At 48.1% G+C, this 18566-nt stretch overlaps 1 protein-coding gene across 3 annotated transcripts in view; it reads left to right on the top strand.

Annotated features, from left to right (window-relative positions):
* The first annotated feature begins 15931 nt into the window (after positions 1 to 15931).
* Positions 15932 to 18566, top strand: part of MCRS1 (microspherule protein 1) — a 10004-nt gene continuing 7369 nt past the window's right edge. Inside the window, exons 1-4 of one of the 3 annotated variants that reach the window (XM_009180682.4) lie at positions 15932 to 16044; positions 17243 to 17362; positions 17868 to 18006; positions 18415 to 18553. In XM_009180682.4, the coding sequence (XP_009178946.1) occupies positions 17353 to 17362; positions 17868 to 18006; positions 18415 to 18553 (288 nt within the window). In that variant the 5' untranslated portion in view covers positions 15932 to 16044; positions 17243 to 17352. Of the gene's footprint in view, positions 16045 to 17242; positions 17693 to 17867; positions 18007 to 18414; positions 18554 to 18566 lie in introns of all 3 variants that reach the window. The other 2 variants (XM_009180681.3, XM_009180683.4) reach the window with 2 other exon arrangements.

The following is an 18566-nucleotide window of genomic DNA, read 5'->3' as shown; positions in this document are numbered from 1 at the left end:
AAAGTTGACATTTCTGGTCAATGTATTGCTTCTACCCCAAAAAAATTCAGGGAAGACAAGGCATGGGAAGGAGTATTTCTCTGAGCATTGCTTCAAGCCATATTCGAGGACTGGCCGTAGCTCTGCTCGCATGGCCCACAGCCTCAGATGAGGAACCAAAACAAATGTGGAAGGGGACATGGGAGAAGGGTCTACTCTAGCCTTGACTAACTGCAAAGAGGCATACAGTGGAAGGGAGAAAAACCCTTCAAAAACAACCCAGCCATAGAGCCAGGGAGGGGAAAGCCATGCATGGTCTGAAAAGTCAGAAAACAGATGAATATGACTCTGTGATCAGAGGAGTCATCTTCTCAAGAAAAGAAGATGTGCATGGCTGGGATGCTGTAACTATCAAGTGAGGACTTTGAAGACAGGACTTTGAAGGTAGCTACATCTAACATGTTACAAGATCTGCCTCTAACAGGTGGGCAACATGCAGGAACAGATGCGGAATTTGAGTAGAGAGTAGAAAATTGTACAAAAGAAATGGAAACTTGAAGATACCAGAAATTAAACCGCTGGGTGCGGTGGCTCATGCCTGTAATCCCAACATTTTTGGGAGGCTGAGGCGGGCGGATCACGAGGTCAAGAGATCGAGACCATCCTGGCCAACATGGTGAAACCCCGTCTCTACTAAAAACACAAAATTTAGCTGGGTATGGTGGTGCATGCCTGTAGTCCCAGCTACTTGGGAGGCTGAGGTAGGAAAATTGCTTGAACCTGGGAGGTGGAGGTTGCAGTAAGCCGAGATTGTGCCACTGCACTCCAGCCTGGTGACACAGTGAGACTCCATCTCAAAAAAAAAAAAGAAATTCTTAACGTCAGAGATATAGAAATCCTTTGGCAGGTTTATCAGCCAACTAGACAAAAGAAAGGCAAAAAAAAAATTTGTGAATTTGAGGCAAGATCAATAGAAATTAGCCAACTATAACACAGACAGAGTAAAAACAAACCAGCAAACCCCAAACCAAACATCCAAGATGTGTGGGATAATACCAATGGTTTCACACACATGTGATCAAAGTCCCAGAAGGAAAAGGGAGAAGAAATATTTAAAGAGCTATTTGAAGAGATAATCACCGAGAATTTCCAAAATTAAAGACAAGAAGCCACAGATCCAAGGAGCTCAGAGAACCGAAGCAGGATAAATACAAAGAAAAACATATTTCAGCATATCATAGTCAAACCTGAAACCAAAGATGAGAGAAGAACTTGAAAGCAGCCAGAAAGAAAAAGTTACCCAGTAGAGTAAGAAATAAAGCAATCTTCTCAGGCAGTCTTGTGAGTTATGGGTCCACAAGATAACCCAGGAGCCTTCTAAAATATTCCTCCATTTGGGGGCAATTAGCTTAGGCAGGTATCTGTTATCTGCAAAAAACAATTGGCTGGGATGTAATATCCCAGTCCTCCATACCCTGGCCCTGGCTCTTTTGTCACACTCCGGCCCTGCTCTCTGCACACCCTGGGGAGGCCCTCCGCTGGTTAGTGACTTCATCAGCCCCTCAAACACTATTTATTGCCTCTGAGCTGGGAGGAAGCTGAGCAGGTGGAGGCTGGATACACTAGTCACCGACCTCAGTGACCCTTGAGGCAGGCCCTGGGGTCTGACTGCTGCCGCACATTCTTTCCCGGGAGCTGAGCAGCCTGGAACGACCAAAGCCTGAGTCCAGCTGGTGCACCAGTCAGGGTGCTGCCACAGAGATGTTCACTGCCACAGGCAGCAGTGCTGTGAGCGGGCAGCTGCCAATGATTCAGGCCGCCACTGGTCAAGAAGATTCAGGTTTCCTCTCTCATCACCCCCAGGCTGTCTGTTAGGTGCCCCGTGTCCTCATTCTCTGGAAGAGAGGAGGAACCTTTCCTGCAGAAGCCACAAGGAGGCAGCAAAGTGCTTGTCTAAGGGCCTCAGCTGGCCTGGAGAGGGGATGGGAATTAGAAGGGAGGGAACTGCATAAAGAGGGACACGAGGGAAGCTGGTGGGGTTCCTGAGAAGGTGCAGGTGGAACGTGGACAGCAAGTGCGGCAGAGGGAGAAGACTTGAGGCATTCCTGACCCATGCTGTGGACACGGGGATCCTGCGGAGGACTCATGGTGGTGGAGTCTGCTCTCCCTTGGCCTGGGGCCCCTTCCTCCATACTTGACCGCCTACCCCCAGCAGGTCCTCTGCTCTGTATGGCAGAGATCTATCCCTGCAAATGACCCTTTGGGCAGTCGTTTTTAGGAGCTCTGCCAGGAGGCCCTTCCCATGGACTTCCTCAAGCATTTAGCATGGCCCCATTGATTCATTTACTTTCATTCATTCATTCAACAAGTACCTATTGGACACCTAACATGAGGCAATGTTCTAGGTGTTAGGGATACTGTAGTGAGTAAAACAAATTTTTAAAAAGTGCTTTCATGGCCGGGCGCGGTGGCTCAAGTCTGTAATCCCAGCACTTTGGGAGGCCAAGGTGGGCGGATCATGAGATCAGGAAATCGAGACCATCCTGGCTAACATGGTGAAACCCCATCTCCACTAAAAATGCAAAAAATTAGCCAGGCGTGATGGCAGGCGCCTGTAGTCCCAGCTAATCAGCAGGCTGAGGCAGGAGAATGACATGAACCCGGGCAGCGGAGGTTGCGTGAGCCAAGATCATGCCACTGCACTCCAGCCTGGGCGACTGAGCGAGACTCCATCTCAAAAACAAACAAACAAACAAACAAAAAAAAACATGCTTTCACAAAGCTTGTATTCTATGGGGGGAAAAGACAAGAAACAAAAATAAATTAGTAAAATGCACAGTTATGTCAGAGCATAAAAGGTGCCACGGAGAAACACAAATTTCAAGAGGGATAAGGCAGCAGAATGCAGGGGAGTGGGTGTTACCATTTAAAGTAGAGAGGGCATGGCAGGATGTTAGAGTGAAGACCTGAAGCAGGTGAGGAGGTGAGCTGGGGGAAGGGGGTGCTGGGCAGGGAGAGGAGGCTGAGGTGAGAGCCTGCCTGGCACACTCAGGGGACAGCAAGGTGCCCGGGGTAGCTGATGTGGGTGAGTGGGAGGGTGGGAGGAGTCACACTGCAGAGGCCACTGGGAGGCAGATCACACAAGGCCTTGTAGGCCACCGTAAGGACCTCTGTTCACCTGGAATGCAATGGGAGCCATTGCAGAATTCTGAGCAGACAAGTGACATCATCTGTCCTTCAATTCAAGAGCATCCTCTGGCTGCAACCATGAGCACAGACTGGGAGCAGGGAGCAGGGAGACCAGCTGGAAGCTGTTTCAATTTCTATCCTATTCAGAAAGCCTAGTCATGAAGGCCAGACGTGGTGGCTCATGCCTATAATCCTAGCACTTTGGGAGGCCGCAGTGGGTGGATCACCTGAGGTCGAGTTTGAGACCAGCCTGGTCAACATGGTGAAACTCTGTCTCTACTAAAAAAACACAAAAATTAATCGGGCATAGTGGCAGGCACCTGTAATCCCAGATGCTCGGGAGGCTGAGGCAGGAGAATCGCTTGAACTTGGGAAGCGGAGATTCAAGTGAGCTGAGATCACATCATTGCACTCCAGCCAGAGAGACAAGAGTGAGACTCCGTCTCAAAAGAAAAAAAAAAAAAAAGCTTAGTCAATGAGCTCAGATGGCCCTTCCACCATGAAGCATCCACTAATCCTCCCTAAGCCTCCCCTTCTCCTGGGGGCTCTCCTGCCTTTGTGTGTGGATCTCTTCCAGCATTGGTCCATCTTTTTTTTTTTTTTTTTGAGACAGAGTCTCGCTATAACCCAGGCAGGAGTGCAGCAGTACGATCTTGGCTCACTGCAAGCTCCGCCTCTGGGTTCACGCCATTCTCCTGCCTCAGCCTCCCGAGTAGCTGGGACTACAGGCGCCCGCCACCGCGCCTGGCTATCTCTTCCAGCATTGGTCCATCTTGCCTTTGTTCTGGGATTATTGGTGAGCCTGTCCTCAACCCCACTAGACCTGAAACTCTTTAAGAAGGATGCCCAGTTGCTCTCACAGGTGTAGCTTCCCCTGTACCCGGATCCTCGAAGGGCCATGAACACAGTAGAAACCAAGTCAAGCTTTCCCTAAGGAGTAAGTGCTCCCACTCCTCCTTGCCTGCCTCTGAGGCTTCTTCCGGGCTGTGTTTCTGCCTGGAGCGCCACAATCGTTGTATTAAATGCTTAGCCACCATGACAGCCCTAGTGCCTTCTGTGAGCTGCATGTCACCATCCCTCAGCACAGCCAGGTTTACAGGACACAGCTTGTCACCGGTCCATAAGGCAGCCTGTCAGCGCTGGCAGGAAGCACACACAAACCAGTGAGTTTGCACAGCCAGTGGCCTCTCTGGAGGCTCCTGAGGGCAATTAAATGAGTAAGTTTTCATTTATTGATTCCTTAAACATTTATTGAGCACCTGCTGTGCTGCCATGATCTGTATTAGGCAGCGGGGGCACGGAAGTGAGTAAAACTCATTTCCCAGGAGCCTACTGCAAACACAGGGTGCTGACTGGATGCAAAGCACTGGCACAGTTACAGAAATACATTCAAGTATTGTCCTGAACTCTCAAGGACTCACAATCCACCCAACACTCCTTCAGCAATTGTACTGTGCCAAGTGCTGGAGTTGGCGCTGAAAACAGAGGGGTCATGGCAAGCCTCGCAGGGTGATGCTTGAGTAGAGACTTAAAAGGTGGAGAGGCAAGCCATGGGGGAATGGCGACATTGGGACAGACTCCCCTCACACTCCAGTGTGGAGAAAGAGTAGTAATCGGTAGGGAGCTAGTGTGTGAACGCAAGACAAAGTGCAACGGAGAACGGGGAAGACATCCACGGCAGTGAAGGTCTGGGGAGGCCTTTGGGGCTAAGTGGGATCTCCATGAAATGTGGAAGGATGGGTGGAACTATGGCAGGGGGCAGGGGGGCAGGAAATCCAAGGGAAGACGACACTGTAAGCACAGAGCATGTTCATGTGGCAGCAAGCGGCCAGTGTGGCTGTAGTTCCACACCATGTGTTGTACGAGATAAGACCAGCTGGGACTGGATGTGGATGGGCTTGAAGGCCAACCAGCGGATGCTCCTCTGTAGACAGTGGAGAGCCACTGATGGCAGCATGGAGAATTTAGAGAATGGAGACAGGGAGAACAAGGAGAGGAGCAGTTGTGGAGGTCTGCGCGACAGTCATGTAAAGAACCAGTTACAACTGTAGTCACTCACTCATGCCCTTGCTTGTCCACAGACATAGTTATTATACACAAAACTTCGTGCTCCATTGAAGGTGGGATAAGACAGATGGGGAGAAAACAAAGAAAAATAAAACCCAGTTTACGTGGAGGATTTTAAATCAAGGGAGAGACAGACACCAGTAAAACCCAAGCACACTCTTCCTTAAGGTCTGTGATATGATGCTATTCTTGGTTTCCCACCCACGTTCCCCACACTCCTCCAGCTCCTGCAGATTTTCATTCTCTTCTGCCTGTGTTCCCTAGGGGCTGCTCCAGTGCCTGGACTCTCCTCTCATGCCATAGGACATCCCAAGATGACTTCAGATTGCCCTGTTGCCTCAAATATCAGCTGTACAATGAAGATTCCCAAATCCATCCCCAATTCCAATCTCTCCTCTGAGTTATAGAGCTGTATACGCAAACGCTCAACTGCACATTCCAACTGGCTGCCCACTGGCCCTTCCAACTTGATCAATGCAAATGAAACTCATCACGTTTCCTTCTCACCCCCAACCCCTGTGGCTCCACTTGTGCCTCTGGTCTCATTGTGTATCTGCCAGCCTCATCCACTGCCAAAGCCTGAACCGGGCATCACAGGTGCCTGAGCTCCTGCACCCATTCATGCAATCTCTCACCAAGCCCTGTCATCGTCTACATCTTTTGTGTCTTCCCCTCAGTGACTACCCTAAATCGGGCCACCAACTAATCTCCCTGGCTTCTGTTTTACTCTTTCAATCTATGCTCCATACTAAGCCAGAGACATCTAAGATGCAGGTCTGATTCCACACTTCTGCTTAAAAATTCATTAATGGCTCTTCATTCTTTTTAGGATAAAGTTCAATCATGGCCTATAAAGATTTTTGTGACAGCTCTTCAGCCTGGTTATATGATATTCTATTGTATGCATGTGCAATGATTTATTTAATTAGTCCTCTAGTGAGAGATGTGTGAGCTGGTTTTTGCTAAACTTGCTAGTATGAACAATGCTCCAGTTGATAACTGTTTTCTTTTTTTTTTTCTTTTTAAGAGAGGTGGTCTCCCTTTGTCCCATGCTGGAGTGCAGTGGCGTGATCATAGCTCACTGCTGCCTTAAACTCCTGGGCTCAAGAGATCCTCCCACCTCAGCCTCCCAAGTGGCTGGGACTACAGCACCCAGCTAATTTTTTAATTTTCATTTTTTTTTTTTGTAGAGGCGAGGTCTCGCCACTTTGCTTAGGCTGGACTTGAACTCCTGGGCTCAAGCAATCCTACCACCTTGGCCTCCCTAAGTGCTAGGATTACAGATGTGAGCCACCACACATGGCTGATAATTTTATATGTAATTTATTTTGCATATGTGATAGTACACTGGATCAGAAACTCTACACATTTGTAATTCTGACAAGTCTTAATGAATTACAGTTCTAACAGCAACACAAGAGTGCGTATTACCCTACAACCATGCCAAGGCTAAGCGTCCAACATCTAGATTTTTTGCCAATCTGTGGGTGAAAAATTATACTAAATGTAGTTTCAATTGTCTTGTGAGTGAGGCTGAGTATTTTTTCATGTTTAAGAGACATTTATCTTTCCATTAACCATCCCATTTTCTTATTGAATTTGTTATTTTTCATATTGATTTGTAGAGATTTTTTACATATTAAGCAAATTAGCCCCTCTGACTATGATATGGGTTGCAAATATTTTCCCTACTTTGCCATTTGTCTTTGTTTATGTTTTTTGCTCTGTAGAAATTATAGATTTTTATGTTGACAGAATTTGTCTTTTTTTAAGCTAAGAGAAAATGTGTGCCATTCTGGAAAATACTTTCTCTACAGCGATATTATAAATTTGTGGTTTTACTCTTTTATATTTATTTATTTGGAAATGGAGCCTCACTCTGTCATCCAGGCTGGAGTGCAGTTGTACAATCTCAGCTCACTGAAACCTCTGTCTCCCAAGTTCAAGCCATCCTCCTGCCTCAGCCTCCCGAGTAGCTGGGATTACAGGTAGGCACCTGGTTAATTTTTTGTATATTTAGTAGAGACGGGGTTTCACTATGTTGGCCAGGCTGGTCTCAAACTCCTGACCTTGAGTGATCTGCCTGCCTCGGCCTCCCAAAGTGCTGGGGTTACAGGCATGAGCCACCAAGCCTGGCCTTTTACATTTACTTAAACATAATTGTTTCATATGGATTTTAGTGTAAGAACTGAAAAGAGGGCCGGGTGCGGTGGCTCACGCCTGTAATCTCAGCACTTTGGGAGGCTGAGACGGGCAGATCACGAGGTCAGGAGATCAAGACCACCCTGGCTAACACGGTAAAATCCCGTCTGTACTAAAAACACAAAAATTAGCTAGGCGCGGTGGCAGGCACCTGTAGTCCCAGCTACACAGGAGGCTGAGGCAGGAGAATGGCATGAACCCGGGAGGCGGAGCTTGCAGTGAGTGGAGATCGCACCACTACGCTCCAGCCTGGGTGACAGAGCGAGACTCTGTCTCAAAAAATAAAAAAGAACTGAAAAGAGATACCACATTATTTTTCTCCAAGTGACTACACAATTGTCTCATTGCTACTTACTGTATCATCCATTTTTCCCTACTGACAGACAACGCCATCTTTATCATTTACTAAACTTTTTAATGCCTGAAGTCTATTTCTGGACTATTATGTTATTTTTTATTTATTTATTTTTGAAATGGAGTCTCAGTCTATCACGCAGGGTGGAGGGGCAGTGGTGTGATCTCAGCTCACTATAACCTCCACCTCCCAGGTTCAAGTGATTATCCTGCCTCAGCCTTCTGAGTAGCTGGGATTACAGGTGCACACCACCATGCCAGGCTAATTTTTGTATTTTTAGTAGGGACAGGGTTTCACCATGTTGTCCAGGCTGGTCTTGAACTCCTGGCCTCAGGTTATCTGCCCAACTCGGCCTCCCACGGTGCTGGGATTATAGGCATGAACCACCACCCCTGGCCTATTATGTTCTCTTGATCAAAATGCTTATGTGTGTGCTAGTATTCTCTGGATTTTACTATTTTAACTATTGTTTTAATATGTGGTATAGCGCTTCTCCTCTCATTAACCTTACTTTTCAAAATGTTCTCGTGGCTATTCTTTTGTTTTGGTTGGTTGTTTTTCATTCTGGGGATGCTACTGAAGCAACATGGTTATCCCTGATGCAAAAATTTCCATATGAATTTATATTCAGGTTGTGTACTCTGTTGGTATTTTTATTAGATCTGTGTTAAATTTATGGATTAATTTATGGAGAGCTGACATCTTTATAATAGTGAGTCTTTCCACCCAAAAATAGAATATGCCTTCCCATTTATTCAGACTTCCTTTGGTGGCATTTTAGTTTTGGGTACTGATATGGTGTGGCTCTGTGTCCCCACCCAAATCTCATCTTGAATGGTAATCCCCATAATCCCCACATGTCCAGGGAGGGACCTGGTGGGAGGTGATTGGATCATGGGGGCAGTTTCCCCCATGCTGTTCTCGTAATAGTGACTTTTCACGGAGGTCTGATGGTTATGTAAATGTTCCTCCTTCACACTCATTCTCTCTTCACCTTGTGAAGAAGTTGCCTGCTTCCCCTCCCCTTCTGCCATGAATGTAAGTTTCCTGAGGCCTCCCCAGCCATGAGGAGCTGTGAGTCAATTAAACCTCTTTCCTTTATAAATTACCAGTCTCTGGTATTATCTTTATAGCAGCGTGAAAACAGATTAATGCAGGTACCTAGATCTAGCACATTTGTTGCACTTGGTTTACTGTGTTGTTGCTGTTGCAAACAATACAATCTATTCTCTTATATTGTCAAACAGGCAGTTTTTAAAAAATACTCATTTCTACCCATTTGCCTAAAATATCTTATTTGTATTAATTTTTCAGTTGATATCCTTGGATTTTTCATGTAGGCTATCATATCATAAATATTTTAACTCTTCTAGTTTTTATATCTCATTTCTTTTCTTTTCTTTAATTACGTAGGCCAGTACTTCCAAAGGAAAATTAAATAAAAAGAGTCATAGGGGCCATCTTTGTAACACACCTAATTAATGAGAATAATCCAGATTTCTTCAGTAAGCATGATTCTGGCTTTTGGAGTAAAATGTGTTTATTTTATCATGTTACAGAAGCTGGAGGTTTCATACAGTTTTATCTGTGATGTTCTAACCTAGGGGGTCGATATCTCAGAGGGTTTCAATCTGTGTTTGAGAATCTTCCTTTGCAGATAGTTTCTCTTCCCTTACAGAAACAAACAAACAAACAAACAAAAAACACAGTATACAGATCTCAAGTACAGTGTATGCTGACTTAAATTGCATTGCAAATCCCAAGGTAACTTAGTATTGGTCAACAGCTTTATTTGATTTGACTCCCTAGGAAGATAAAGTACTTGAGCCAACAGCAGCAAGATCCTGTGTCCTCTGACTGGGTCCCAGGAGGTAGCAGCCCTAGGTAAGAGAGCAACTAGTCCTGCTCTAGTGGACAAGAGTGGGGAGGGGCTGTGCTATCAAAGTCTGGGTCCTAGAGTCAGACCACCTGGCAGGAGGCACTCAGACCTAAGCCCTAAGAGCAGTAACAACAGCTAACATTTTTTGAACACTTGCTATACACCACCTGTTTGTTTCAGTAGTAAGTGATTTACTCCTCACAACCATCCTAATGAAGTGGGGACTATTATTTCCCCACGGATGATGAAACTGCGGCACAATAATGTAACTTGCTCAAAGTCATAAGCTGATAGGTGATAGAGGCAGTTTCAAACCACGTACTATGACTCCAGAGCCTATGTTGTTTTTGACTGTTTAGTTCTACGTACTCGCAGAGCCCATATTTTTGGAGGTTTTTTTTTTTTTTTGAGACAGGGTCTCACTTTGTCCCCCAGGCTGGAGTGCAGTGGTGCGATCATGGCTCACTGTAGCCTTGACCTCTACAGGCTCAAGCGGTCCTCCTACCTCAGCCTCCCAAATAGCTGGAACCACAGATGTGTGTCACCATACCCGGCTAATTTTTGTATTTTTAGTAGAGAAGGAGTTTTGCCATGTTGCCCAGCCTGGTCTCGAACTCCTGAGGTCAAGTGATCTGCCCGCCTCGGCCTCCCACAGTGCTGGGATTACAGGCGTGAGCTCCCAGGCCTGGCCAGAGCCTATGTTCTTTTTTTTTTTTTTTTTTTTTGAGACGGAGTCTTGCTTTGTTGCCCAGGGTGGAGTGCAGTGGCGTGATCTCGGCTCACTGCAAGCTCTGCCTCCCAGGTTCATGCCATTCTCCCGCCTCAGCCTCCCAAGTAGCTGGGACTACAGGCACCCACCACCACGACCGGCTAATTTTTTGTATTTTTTTAGTAGAGATGGGGTTTCACCGTGTTAGCCAGGATGGTCTCGATCTCCTGACCTCGTGATCCGCCTGTCTCGGCCTCCCAAAGTGCTGGGATTACAGGCGTGAGCCACCGCGCCCGGCCAGAGCCTATGTTCTTAACCACTGTGTTCTAATCCCCCAGAAGATGGAGCTTGGGGCCCTGAGCAAAGATCCAGAAGGAACCTGAATGTGGCCTCCATTGTAAACCACATCAACCCCGGGGAAAGAGTGCCTATGAAAGACTACTCTAGAGCAGGGGTCCCCAACATGTACTAGTCTGTGACCTGTTAGGAACTGGGCTGCACAGCAAGAGGTGAGCAGCAGACAAGTGAGCATTACCACCTGAGCTCTGTGCTCCGCTGCCTGTCAGATCAGCGGTGGCATTAGATTCTCATAGGAGGGAGAACCCTGTTGTGAACTACACACGCGAGTGATCTAGGTCACACGCTCCTTATGAGAATCTAATGCTTGATGATCTGAGATGGAATAGTTTCATCCTGAAACCATGTTCCCCAACCCCCCATCTGTGGAAAAACTGTCTTCCACAAAACCAGTCCCTGTGCTAAAATGCTTGGGGACCACTGTTCTAGAGCCAGGGAGAGTTAACTGGAAGCTGGATGATGGGTGCCATTGCTAGCTTTTCTCTTTATCCACATTCTTCTTTTGGTTAATTTTTTTGCCCCTCTTCCTCTGCCTTGCCCTAAATGTTGGCATGCCCCAAGAAATGGTCTTGGGCCCTCCTCATTCTCTTATGCACACTCTCTCCCTACGCATCCACATCTAGATCTTCCTGATGATGATTCCCCAGTGGATATCTCCAGTCCAGGCCTCTTCCTTGACCCAACTAATGTGCCCACCTCTCTACAGCACCACCAAGATGCCTTACAGGCACCTCAAACTTAACATGTCTAAAACAGAACTTTTTGTTTCTGCCCCTGTACAAACCTGCTCCTCCCACAGACTTCTCCTCTGCAGTCAATTTACGTAAGATACTTACTGAATAAATATTTATTAAGCACCTGCTATAGCAGTGAACAAAAGAGACAAAAACCCTGCCTTCCTAAAGCTTACATTCCACTACTGGAAAACTTACAGTAAACAGAAAAAAATAAGTAAACTACATCATACATTAGAAGATAATAAGGGCTAAGGAGAAGGGCTAAGGAGAAAGACAAGAAGAGGTACAGTGCACAGGGGATAAGGACTGAAATTTTTGAAAGAGCAAGTGAGAAGAGCAGGAGGTGAAGTCAGAGAAGCAACAGGGGCTGGGCCATGAGCTTTTATCCTGAGGAAGATGGAGGACTTTGAACAGAAGCAGGATGTGAGTAGATTGCCAGTGTAATAGGAATACCCCAGCTGCTGTGAATAAACTAAAGAAGGGCAGTAAGGATGAAAGCTGGGAGACCAGTTAGGGAACTCTTGCTGTATTCCAGGTAACAGATAATGGATAATGGGGAGTTGGACCAGCAGACCATGGAAAACTGCTAAGATAGGGTCACATTCTGGATATATTCTGAAGCAGGGGGTTCTACCATCCACCCAGGTTCTTAGGTCAAAAATCTCAGTTTCATCCTTGATTCTTCCTTTTCCCTCATATCCCATATCCAATCCAGCAGCAACTCCTTGGAGTTTTATTTCCAAAATGTAACACAGTCACAGTTCCTGTCCATCTTCACCACCCCCACATGCCCACCTGGGTTTACCACCTGGGTTTACCTCTCACCTAGATCACTGCAATACCCTTTTACCTGATCTCTCTGCTCCCTCTTTTGCCCCCTGCAATCTATTCTTCACAAGCGGCCAGAGGGATCATTTTCAAACTTAAATCGTATCATAGGATGCCCTTGCTTGTGATCCTTTAAGAGCTTTGCAATGAACTAAGAATAAAGACCAAAATCCATACTGAGAACTACATGGGCTGGCATGGGCTGCCCTCCGATGACTTCTCTGTTCTCAACTCTTTCCCTCTCTTTATTGATCGCCCTGCTCCAGCCACACCAGGCTCCTTCCTGTTCCTCAGACTCACCAAACTCCTTCCAGTTTTGGAACCACAGCTATCCCCTCTGATGGGGTCAGTGTACCCCACCTCATTGCATGACTGGTCACCTATCGACTATCAAATCTCAGCTCAGTCATCACCACTTCATAGAAGACCATCCTGAGACTTTTCATCTAGTATAGATACTATACTATATATAACTAACTATAGCTAGTATAGTCTACCACACTGTGTAAACAGAAAACTCACAATCTTGAGCAGAAAGCTGCCCTTTAGAAATCGCTGCATCCACACCACAAGAGTGCCCAGGTTTCTTTTTCTCCAGTAGTAGGGAGGATTGAGGACCAGAGGGGAAGTTTGAGTTTCCAGGCACCAAAAAGGAGATGATGGTGACCACCACCTTTCCCTCGTGACACCTTGGGGGAAGGAATTACCTCAGGCAGCTGGAAGCCAAGAGTTTTCCTTTCTCCTTTCTCACTCAAGAAGTTGTGGCTCAGTGCAGTGGCTCACGCCTGTAATCCAGCACTTTGGGAGGCTGAGGCGGGTGGATCATTTGAGGCCAGGAGTTCAAGATGAGCCTGGCCAACATGGCGAAATCCCGTCTCTACTAAAAATACAAAAATTAGCCAGGCGTGACGGTGGGCACCTGTAATCCCAGCTACTTGTAAGGCTGAGGCAGGAGAATCAATTGAACCCAGGAGGTGGAGGTTGCAGTGAGCCAAGACTGTACCACTGTACTCCAGCCTGAGTGACAGAGCGAGACTCTGCCTCAAAATTAATCAACCAATAAAAAGAAGTTGTGTAGAACCTATTTTTTTTTTCATTGTAAAATATGGCCGGGCGCAGTGGCTCACGCCTGTAATCCCAGCACTTTTGGAGGCTGAGGTGGGTGGAACATTTGAGGTCAGGAGTTTGAGACCACCCTGGCCAACATAGTGAAACCCCGTCTCTAAAAACACAAAAAGTATCCAGGCATGGTGGCACATGCCTGCAATCCAGCTACTCGTGAGGCTGAGGCAGGAGAATCGCTTGAACCCGGAAGGTGTAAGTTGCAGCGAGCCGAGATCGTGCCACTGCACTCCAGCCTGGGCGACAGAGGAAGGCTCTGTCTCAAAAAAATAAAATTTAAAAACCATGTATAAAAAAGTTGGAAAATAATTTTTTGTTTTGTTTTTGTTTTTTTTTTTGGGAGGGGGGACGGAGTCTCGCTCTGTCACCCAGACTGGAGTGCAGAGGCGCAATCTCGGCTCACTGCAAGCTCCACCTCCTGGGTTCACACCATTCTCCTGCCACAGCCTCCCGAGTAGCTGGGACTACTGGCGCCCGCCAGCACACCCAGCTAATTTTTTGTATTTTTAGTAGAGACAGGGTTTCACCGTGTTAGCCAGGGTGGTCTCGATCTCCTGACCTCGTGATCCTCCCGCCTCGGCCTCCCAAAGTGCTGGGATTACAGGCGTGAGCCACTGCGCCCGGCCGGAAAATAATTTTTTAAAAAATTACTACTACTAACACTTGGACATATGTGAACATTCTGGTGCATTTCCTTCAACTGTCTTTTCCTCTGTATGTTTTTAATAGTTATCATTTCATATATATTTAATAATTTTTTTTTTTTTTGAGACGGAGTCTTGCTCTGTTGCCCAGGCTGGAGTGCAGTGGCCAGATCTCAGCTCACTGCAAGCTCCGCCTCCCGGGTTCACGCCATTCTCCTATCTCAGCCTCCCAAGTAGCTGGGACTATCGGCGCCCGCCACCTCGCCCAGCTAGTTTTTTGTATTTTTTAGTAGAGACGGGGTTTCACCGTGTTAGCCAGGATGGTCTCGATCTCCTGACCTCGTGATCTGCCCGTCTCGGCCTCCCAAAGTGCTGGGATTACAGGCTTGAGCCACTGCGCCTGGCCTTTATATTTAATAATATTAATATTATTAATGTTCGATGTAATCACTTTTTATAAAAATTATTTCAGGCCGGGTGCTGTGGCTCACGCCTGTAATACCAGCACTTTGGGAGGCCGAGGCAGGCTGATCACGAGGTCAGGCGTTCAAGACCAGGCTGGCCAACATGGTAAAAACCTGTCTCTACAAAAAAAACCAAAAATTAGCTAAGCATGGTAGCGCATGCCTGTAATCCTAGCTACTTGGGAGGCTGAGGCAGGAGAACTGCTTGAACCGAGACCCGGGAGGCAGAGCTTGCAGCGAGCCGAGATTGTGCCACTGCACTCCAGCCTGGGCTATGAAGCGACATTCTGTCTCAAAAAAAAAAAAAAAAAAAAAAAAATTCATTGGTTTTCTGATATTTTCACAAGTTTACATAACATATTTAATCAAGTGCCTGTTAAAAAATAAAACTCATAATCTTTTATGAGAGTTAAAATAAGCACGTACTCATTAAGCAAGTCCACAGAACAGTAAATGAGGTGGGTACTCTTGAAGCAGAGGACCATCGTATACTGTCAGGGCCAAAAGGGCCAGTCTCTCATTTGCGACACTTGAATTCTCTGGCAATGTCCATGTGATGTGTGCTTGACACTTCTGATGGGCAGTTTTGGAACTGAATCTTTCTTATTCCGAGCTGAAGTATGTCTCTTTATAACTGCTACACTTGAGTACCTCGCAAAGGGAGCATAAAACAAAAAGAACTCCTCTTTTAGAGAACAGTCTTTCTAGTTTTCCAGGGCATCTCTGACAGCCCCAAATTCCCAATTTTTCCGACAGGCTCGTTCTCCCATCCCAAGATTCCTTCCAAGGCACTCTCCTCTGAAGGTGCTTCCATTGGTTTTCTCTCTTACCTCCCGGCGACCACAAGTGGCCCCAGCCGTCCAGGTGGGTCCGGCTGACGGGACCAAGCGGACACCACTCCTTCTCGCAGAGTCTTTTTCTGCTTAGTAAAGCGACCCACGATCCTCCATCCGCTCCTCAGAGACTCCCTGCACTTTCTGTCCGCCACATCTCCCTGGTTACATTATCTCCCCGACTAGTGCTAGCAGGCGAGCCTGATAGAAGTTTCTCTAAAGGCGCTGGAGGAGTCAAACAATGCATAACGTCCTGTGCAACCCTCAGACTCCTATACCTCGCGTGAATTTGGAAGTCGAAATCCAGTCCGCGGTCCCGCTCTTCCCGCGTCGCCTCAATTAGCCCCGCTGGGTCTCGCCCTAAGTCTCGCCTTTCCCTTTAACTGGCCCCTCAAGCCAGGCTACCTCCTCGGTGCCTATAATCCCTAACGTTTCCCTATACGCTGTCCCAACTAGGAAAGCCTTTACTTTCCGCTATTAGTAAAATATTTAAACCTTCGGTAAAATGGCCACGCCCCTGGTCACGCCCCCTTCATACACGTTGCCAGGACGAACCGGAAGAGGTTGCCAGCCCCTGGTTCGTAAACCGGAAGTAGACGTACCTCACGGAAGCCGGCTTTGGCCCTGCGGCTGCTACCGTCGCCGCGGAGAAATTGTTGGATCTGGCAGTCTAGGAATGGTGAGACCTCGCGGTTCGCCTCTGAGGGTTCTTAGAGGAGTTGGGGGTGAAATGGAGTTTTCCAGAGTGCCGACGGGGACGACCCCCCCAAAGTTTGGGGCCACGCCCCGGTGGCGCCCCGAAAAGCTGCGCATGCGTGGGCCGGACCGGGTTAGAATCTGGCTCGAGGTGTTACGCATGCGCAAAGTCATGGAGCTCGCGGGGTGAGACTGGGCTTGCGAGTTTACCCCCACCTCTCCAGCCACTAGCCTGTGGGTCTCAAAACCAAGGCTACTTGGTGCTCTGCTTTGAGTTGCAGAGGTGACTTTATCAGTGCTCTTACCCCGAGTTCTTGAGACAGACATGGACCAATCCCCCACCTTGGGTGTGCACTCGTGGGAGAATGAGGGGCGGAGGGCCAGGGAAGCGGGCACAGACCCTACCTCAGTTTGCCGGCAATCTCGGGCCCCTTCGCCCTCTCCATAGATGTCAAGATTCTCAGTCGTAGCCTATGGAGCGGAGAGCGACAGGCTCACCTGGGGGCAGAGCTAGAACACTGAGCTAAGAGCCACCCTGGTTAGAAGAAGTGGGAACTCACGAGAGGAACGCCCCGAGAAAGTCCAGTACCTGGGTTCTCCAGGGGTTGTTGGGGCGCAGAGAGGTTGATGATCACGCACTTCCCAAACAGTGATTTTTGGTTTTAACGAGATGGTATCTCATGCAAATACCACTTTTAAATCTTCAGTAAAAACCCCAAGTGAAAAAAAAAAACCCAACGAGATGGACTGTTTGGAGTTTTGTCTCCCTTTCTTTTTTTCCTGCTTTGGCCTGGGAGGGGAAGGCTGGTGCTGCTGAGCTGAGTGGACAGCTGAAGTAAAGAAAAAGTGGACGAGGAATCCCCTGTCTCTTGCTAGTTTATAGGCAAGGCGCTTAACCTAGGAGATATCAGTAGAATTAGAGGGTCCATGAACCCTCTAAAATAATATGTGTTTGCACACTTTTCTGGAGTCCATAGCTGTTATCATACTCTGAAAGGTGCCAGTGACCTTCACAAGATTAATGTCTAAGATTATTATTGGCACAGTGGGGCCTTATGCCTCTTTCCTCTCCTTGTATCTTCCCTAGCTTAAGGGACCCTGGGGGACTTGAGCCAGTATAAGGAAGTGAGGCTGGCCAGTTGGAAATCTGAGCCTCAGGGAGCCTCATTTCTCCTTTGCAGAATCTCCTCTCAGCCTTTAAGCTCACCTGGTCAGAATCCTTGGATGAGCCTGTGGGATCCTTCCTCCTAGCCCTGTGGTTTGGAACCAGTGGCTTTGGGACTGTAAGAGGATGGACAAAGGTAGTATGAGGCCGGGACAGCTCCCCAAATGCTCGGGCGCCAAGGTCTGCTGATTCCACCCTGTGCCTGGCACGTGTGTCTTTCGGTCCTGGCTAGGCCTTGCCACCTCCCCCTGGGCCAGCACCACCCATGTACCTGTCGGCAGAGCCACAATTGACTGACTTGCTGTTGAGCTGCTGCTCTTTAGCATGGCTGCATTTTGATGGCAGAGGGAGCAGTTATGCCCAGAGCCCAGCGTGTCGGCATCACCAGTCTGACCTGAGCACCATGTGCTGCACGACATGACACGTGGCACCGGGGGAACTGCCCAGCGTGGAAGGTCTGGGCCAGGTCTGAGCCCAGATGGGATCTGGATGGCCAAGGAACTCTACCTTAAAACCTCAAGTGTCAAGGAGGCAGGGGAGGGGCCAAGAGGGCTGGCAGGGCAAGGGGGCTGGGGAGGGGTCCCATTTGCAGAGGCTCTAGGATCTGAGGAGGCCCGAATCCACCATTTCTCTCTTTGTAGATTCTCAGGGGCTGCTAGATTCATCCCTGATGGCATCAGGCACTGCCAGCCGCTCAGAGGATGAGGAGTCACTGGCAGGGCAGAAGCGAGCCTCCTCCCAGGCCTTGGGCACCATCCCTAAACGGAGAAGCTCTTCCAGGTAGTAAAGGTTCGGAGGGCCAGGAACTGGGGAAGGGTAGAAGGTCTATGGCGTTAAGTGCCACATGCCTCCACCTCTGTTGGGAATGGCTGCGTGAGCCCCCTGGGGCCTTATATTGGCAGAGCCTTATGCTTTTCCTGTCCCTGCTAAACCCTTCCCTGTGGGACTGAGGGCAGGGGAGGGAGATCTTAGGTCTCTGACGTGAAGTCTTTGTGGTGTGATCCCCTGTCATCTCAGAGGGCTGGAGTGTAGCAGTTCCATGGCCGCTGAGCTGGACTGTGGCATAAAGTGAAAGCAGGCTGGAGCAGTTAGCACCTTACTGGGCACCTGCTTTCTTTTATGGGCTGGGTGTGTGTGAATGGGTACCAGGGTGGGGTAAGGAGTGTTCACTGGGCAGGCCCTTTACAGGTTCATCAAGAGGAAGAAGTTTGATGATGAGCTGGTGGAGAGCAGCCTGGCAAAGTCTTCTACCCGGGCGAAGGGGGCCAGTGGGGTGGAACCAGGGCGCTGTTCAGGGAGTGAACCCTCCTCCAGTGAGAAGAAGAAGGTGAGGAATTGGG

Source organism: Papio anubis, chromosome 9 (assembly GCF_008728515.1).
Source record: "Papio anubis isolate 15944 chromosome 9, Panubis1.0, whole genome shotgun sequence".
Classification (NCBI taxonomy): Eukaryota; Metazoa; Chordata; class Mammalia; order Primates; family Cercopithecidae; genus Papio; species Papio anubis.
This window is presented reverse-complemented; position numbering and strand designations above follow the sequence as displayed.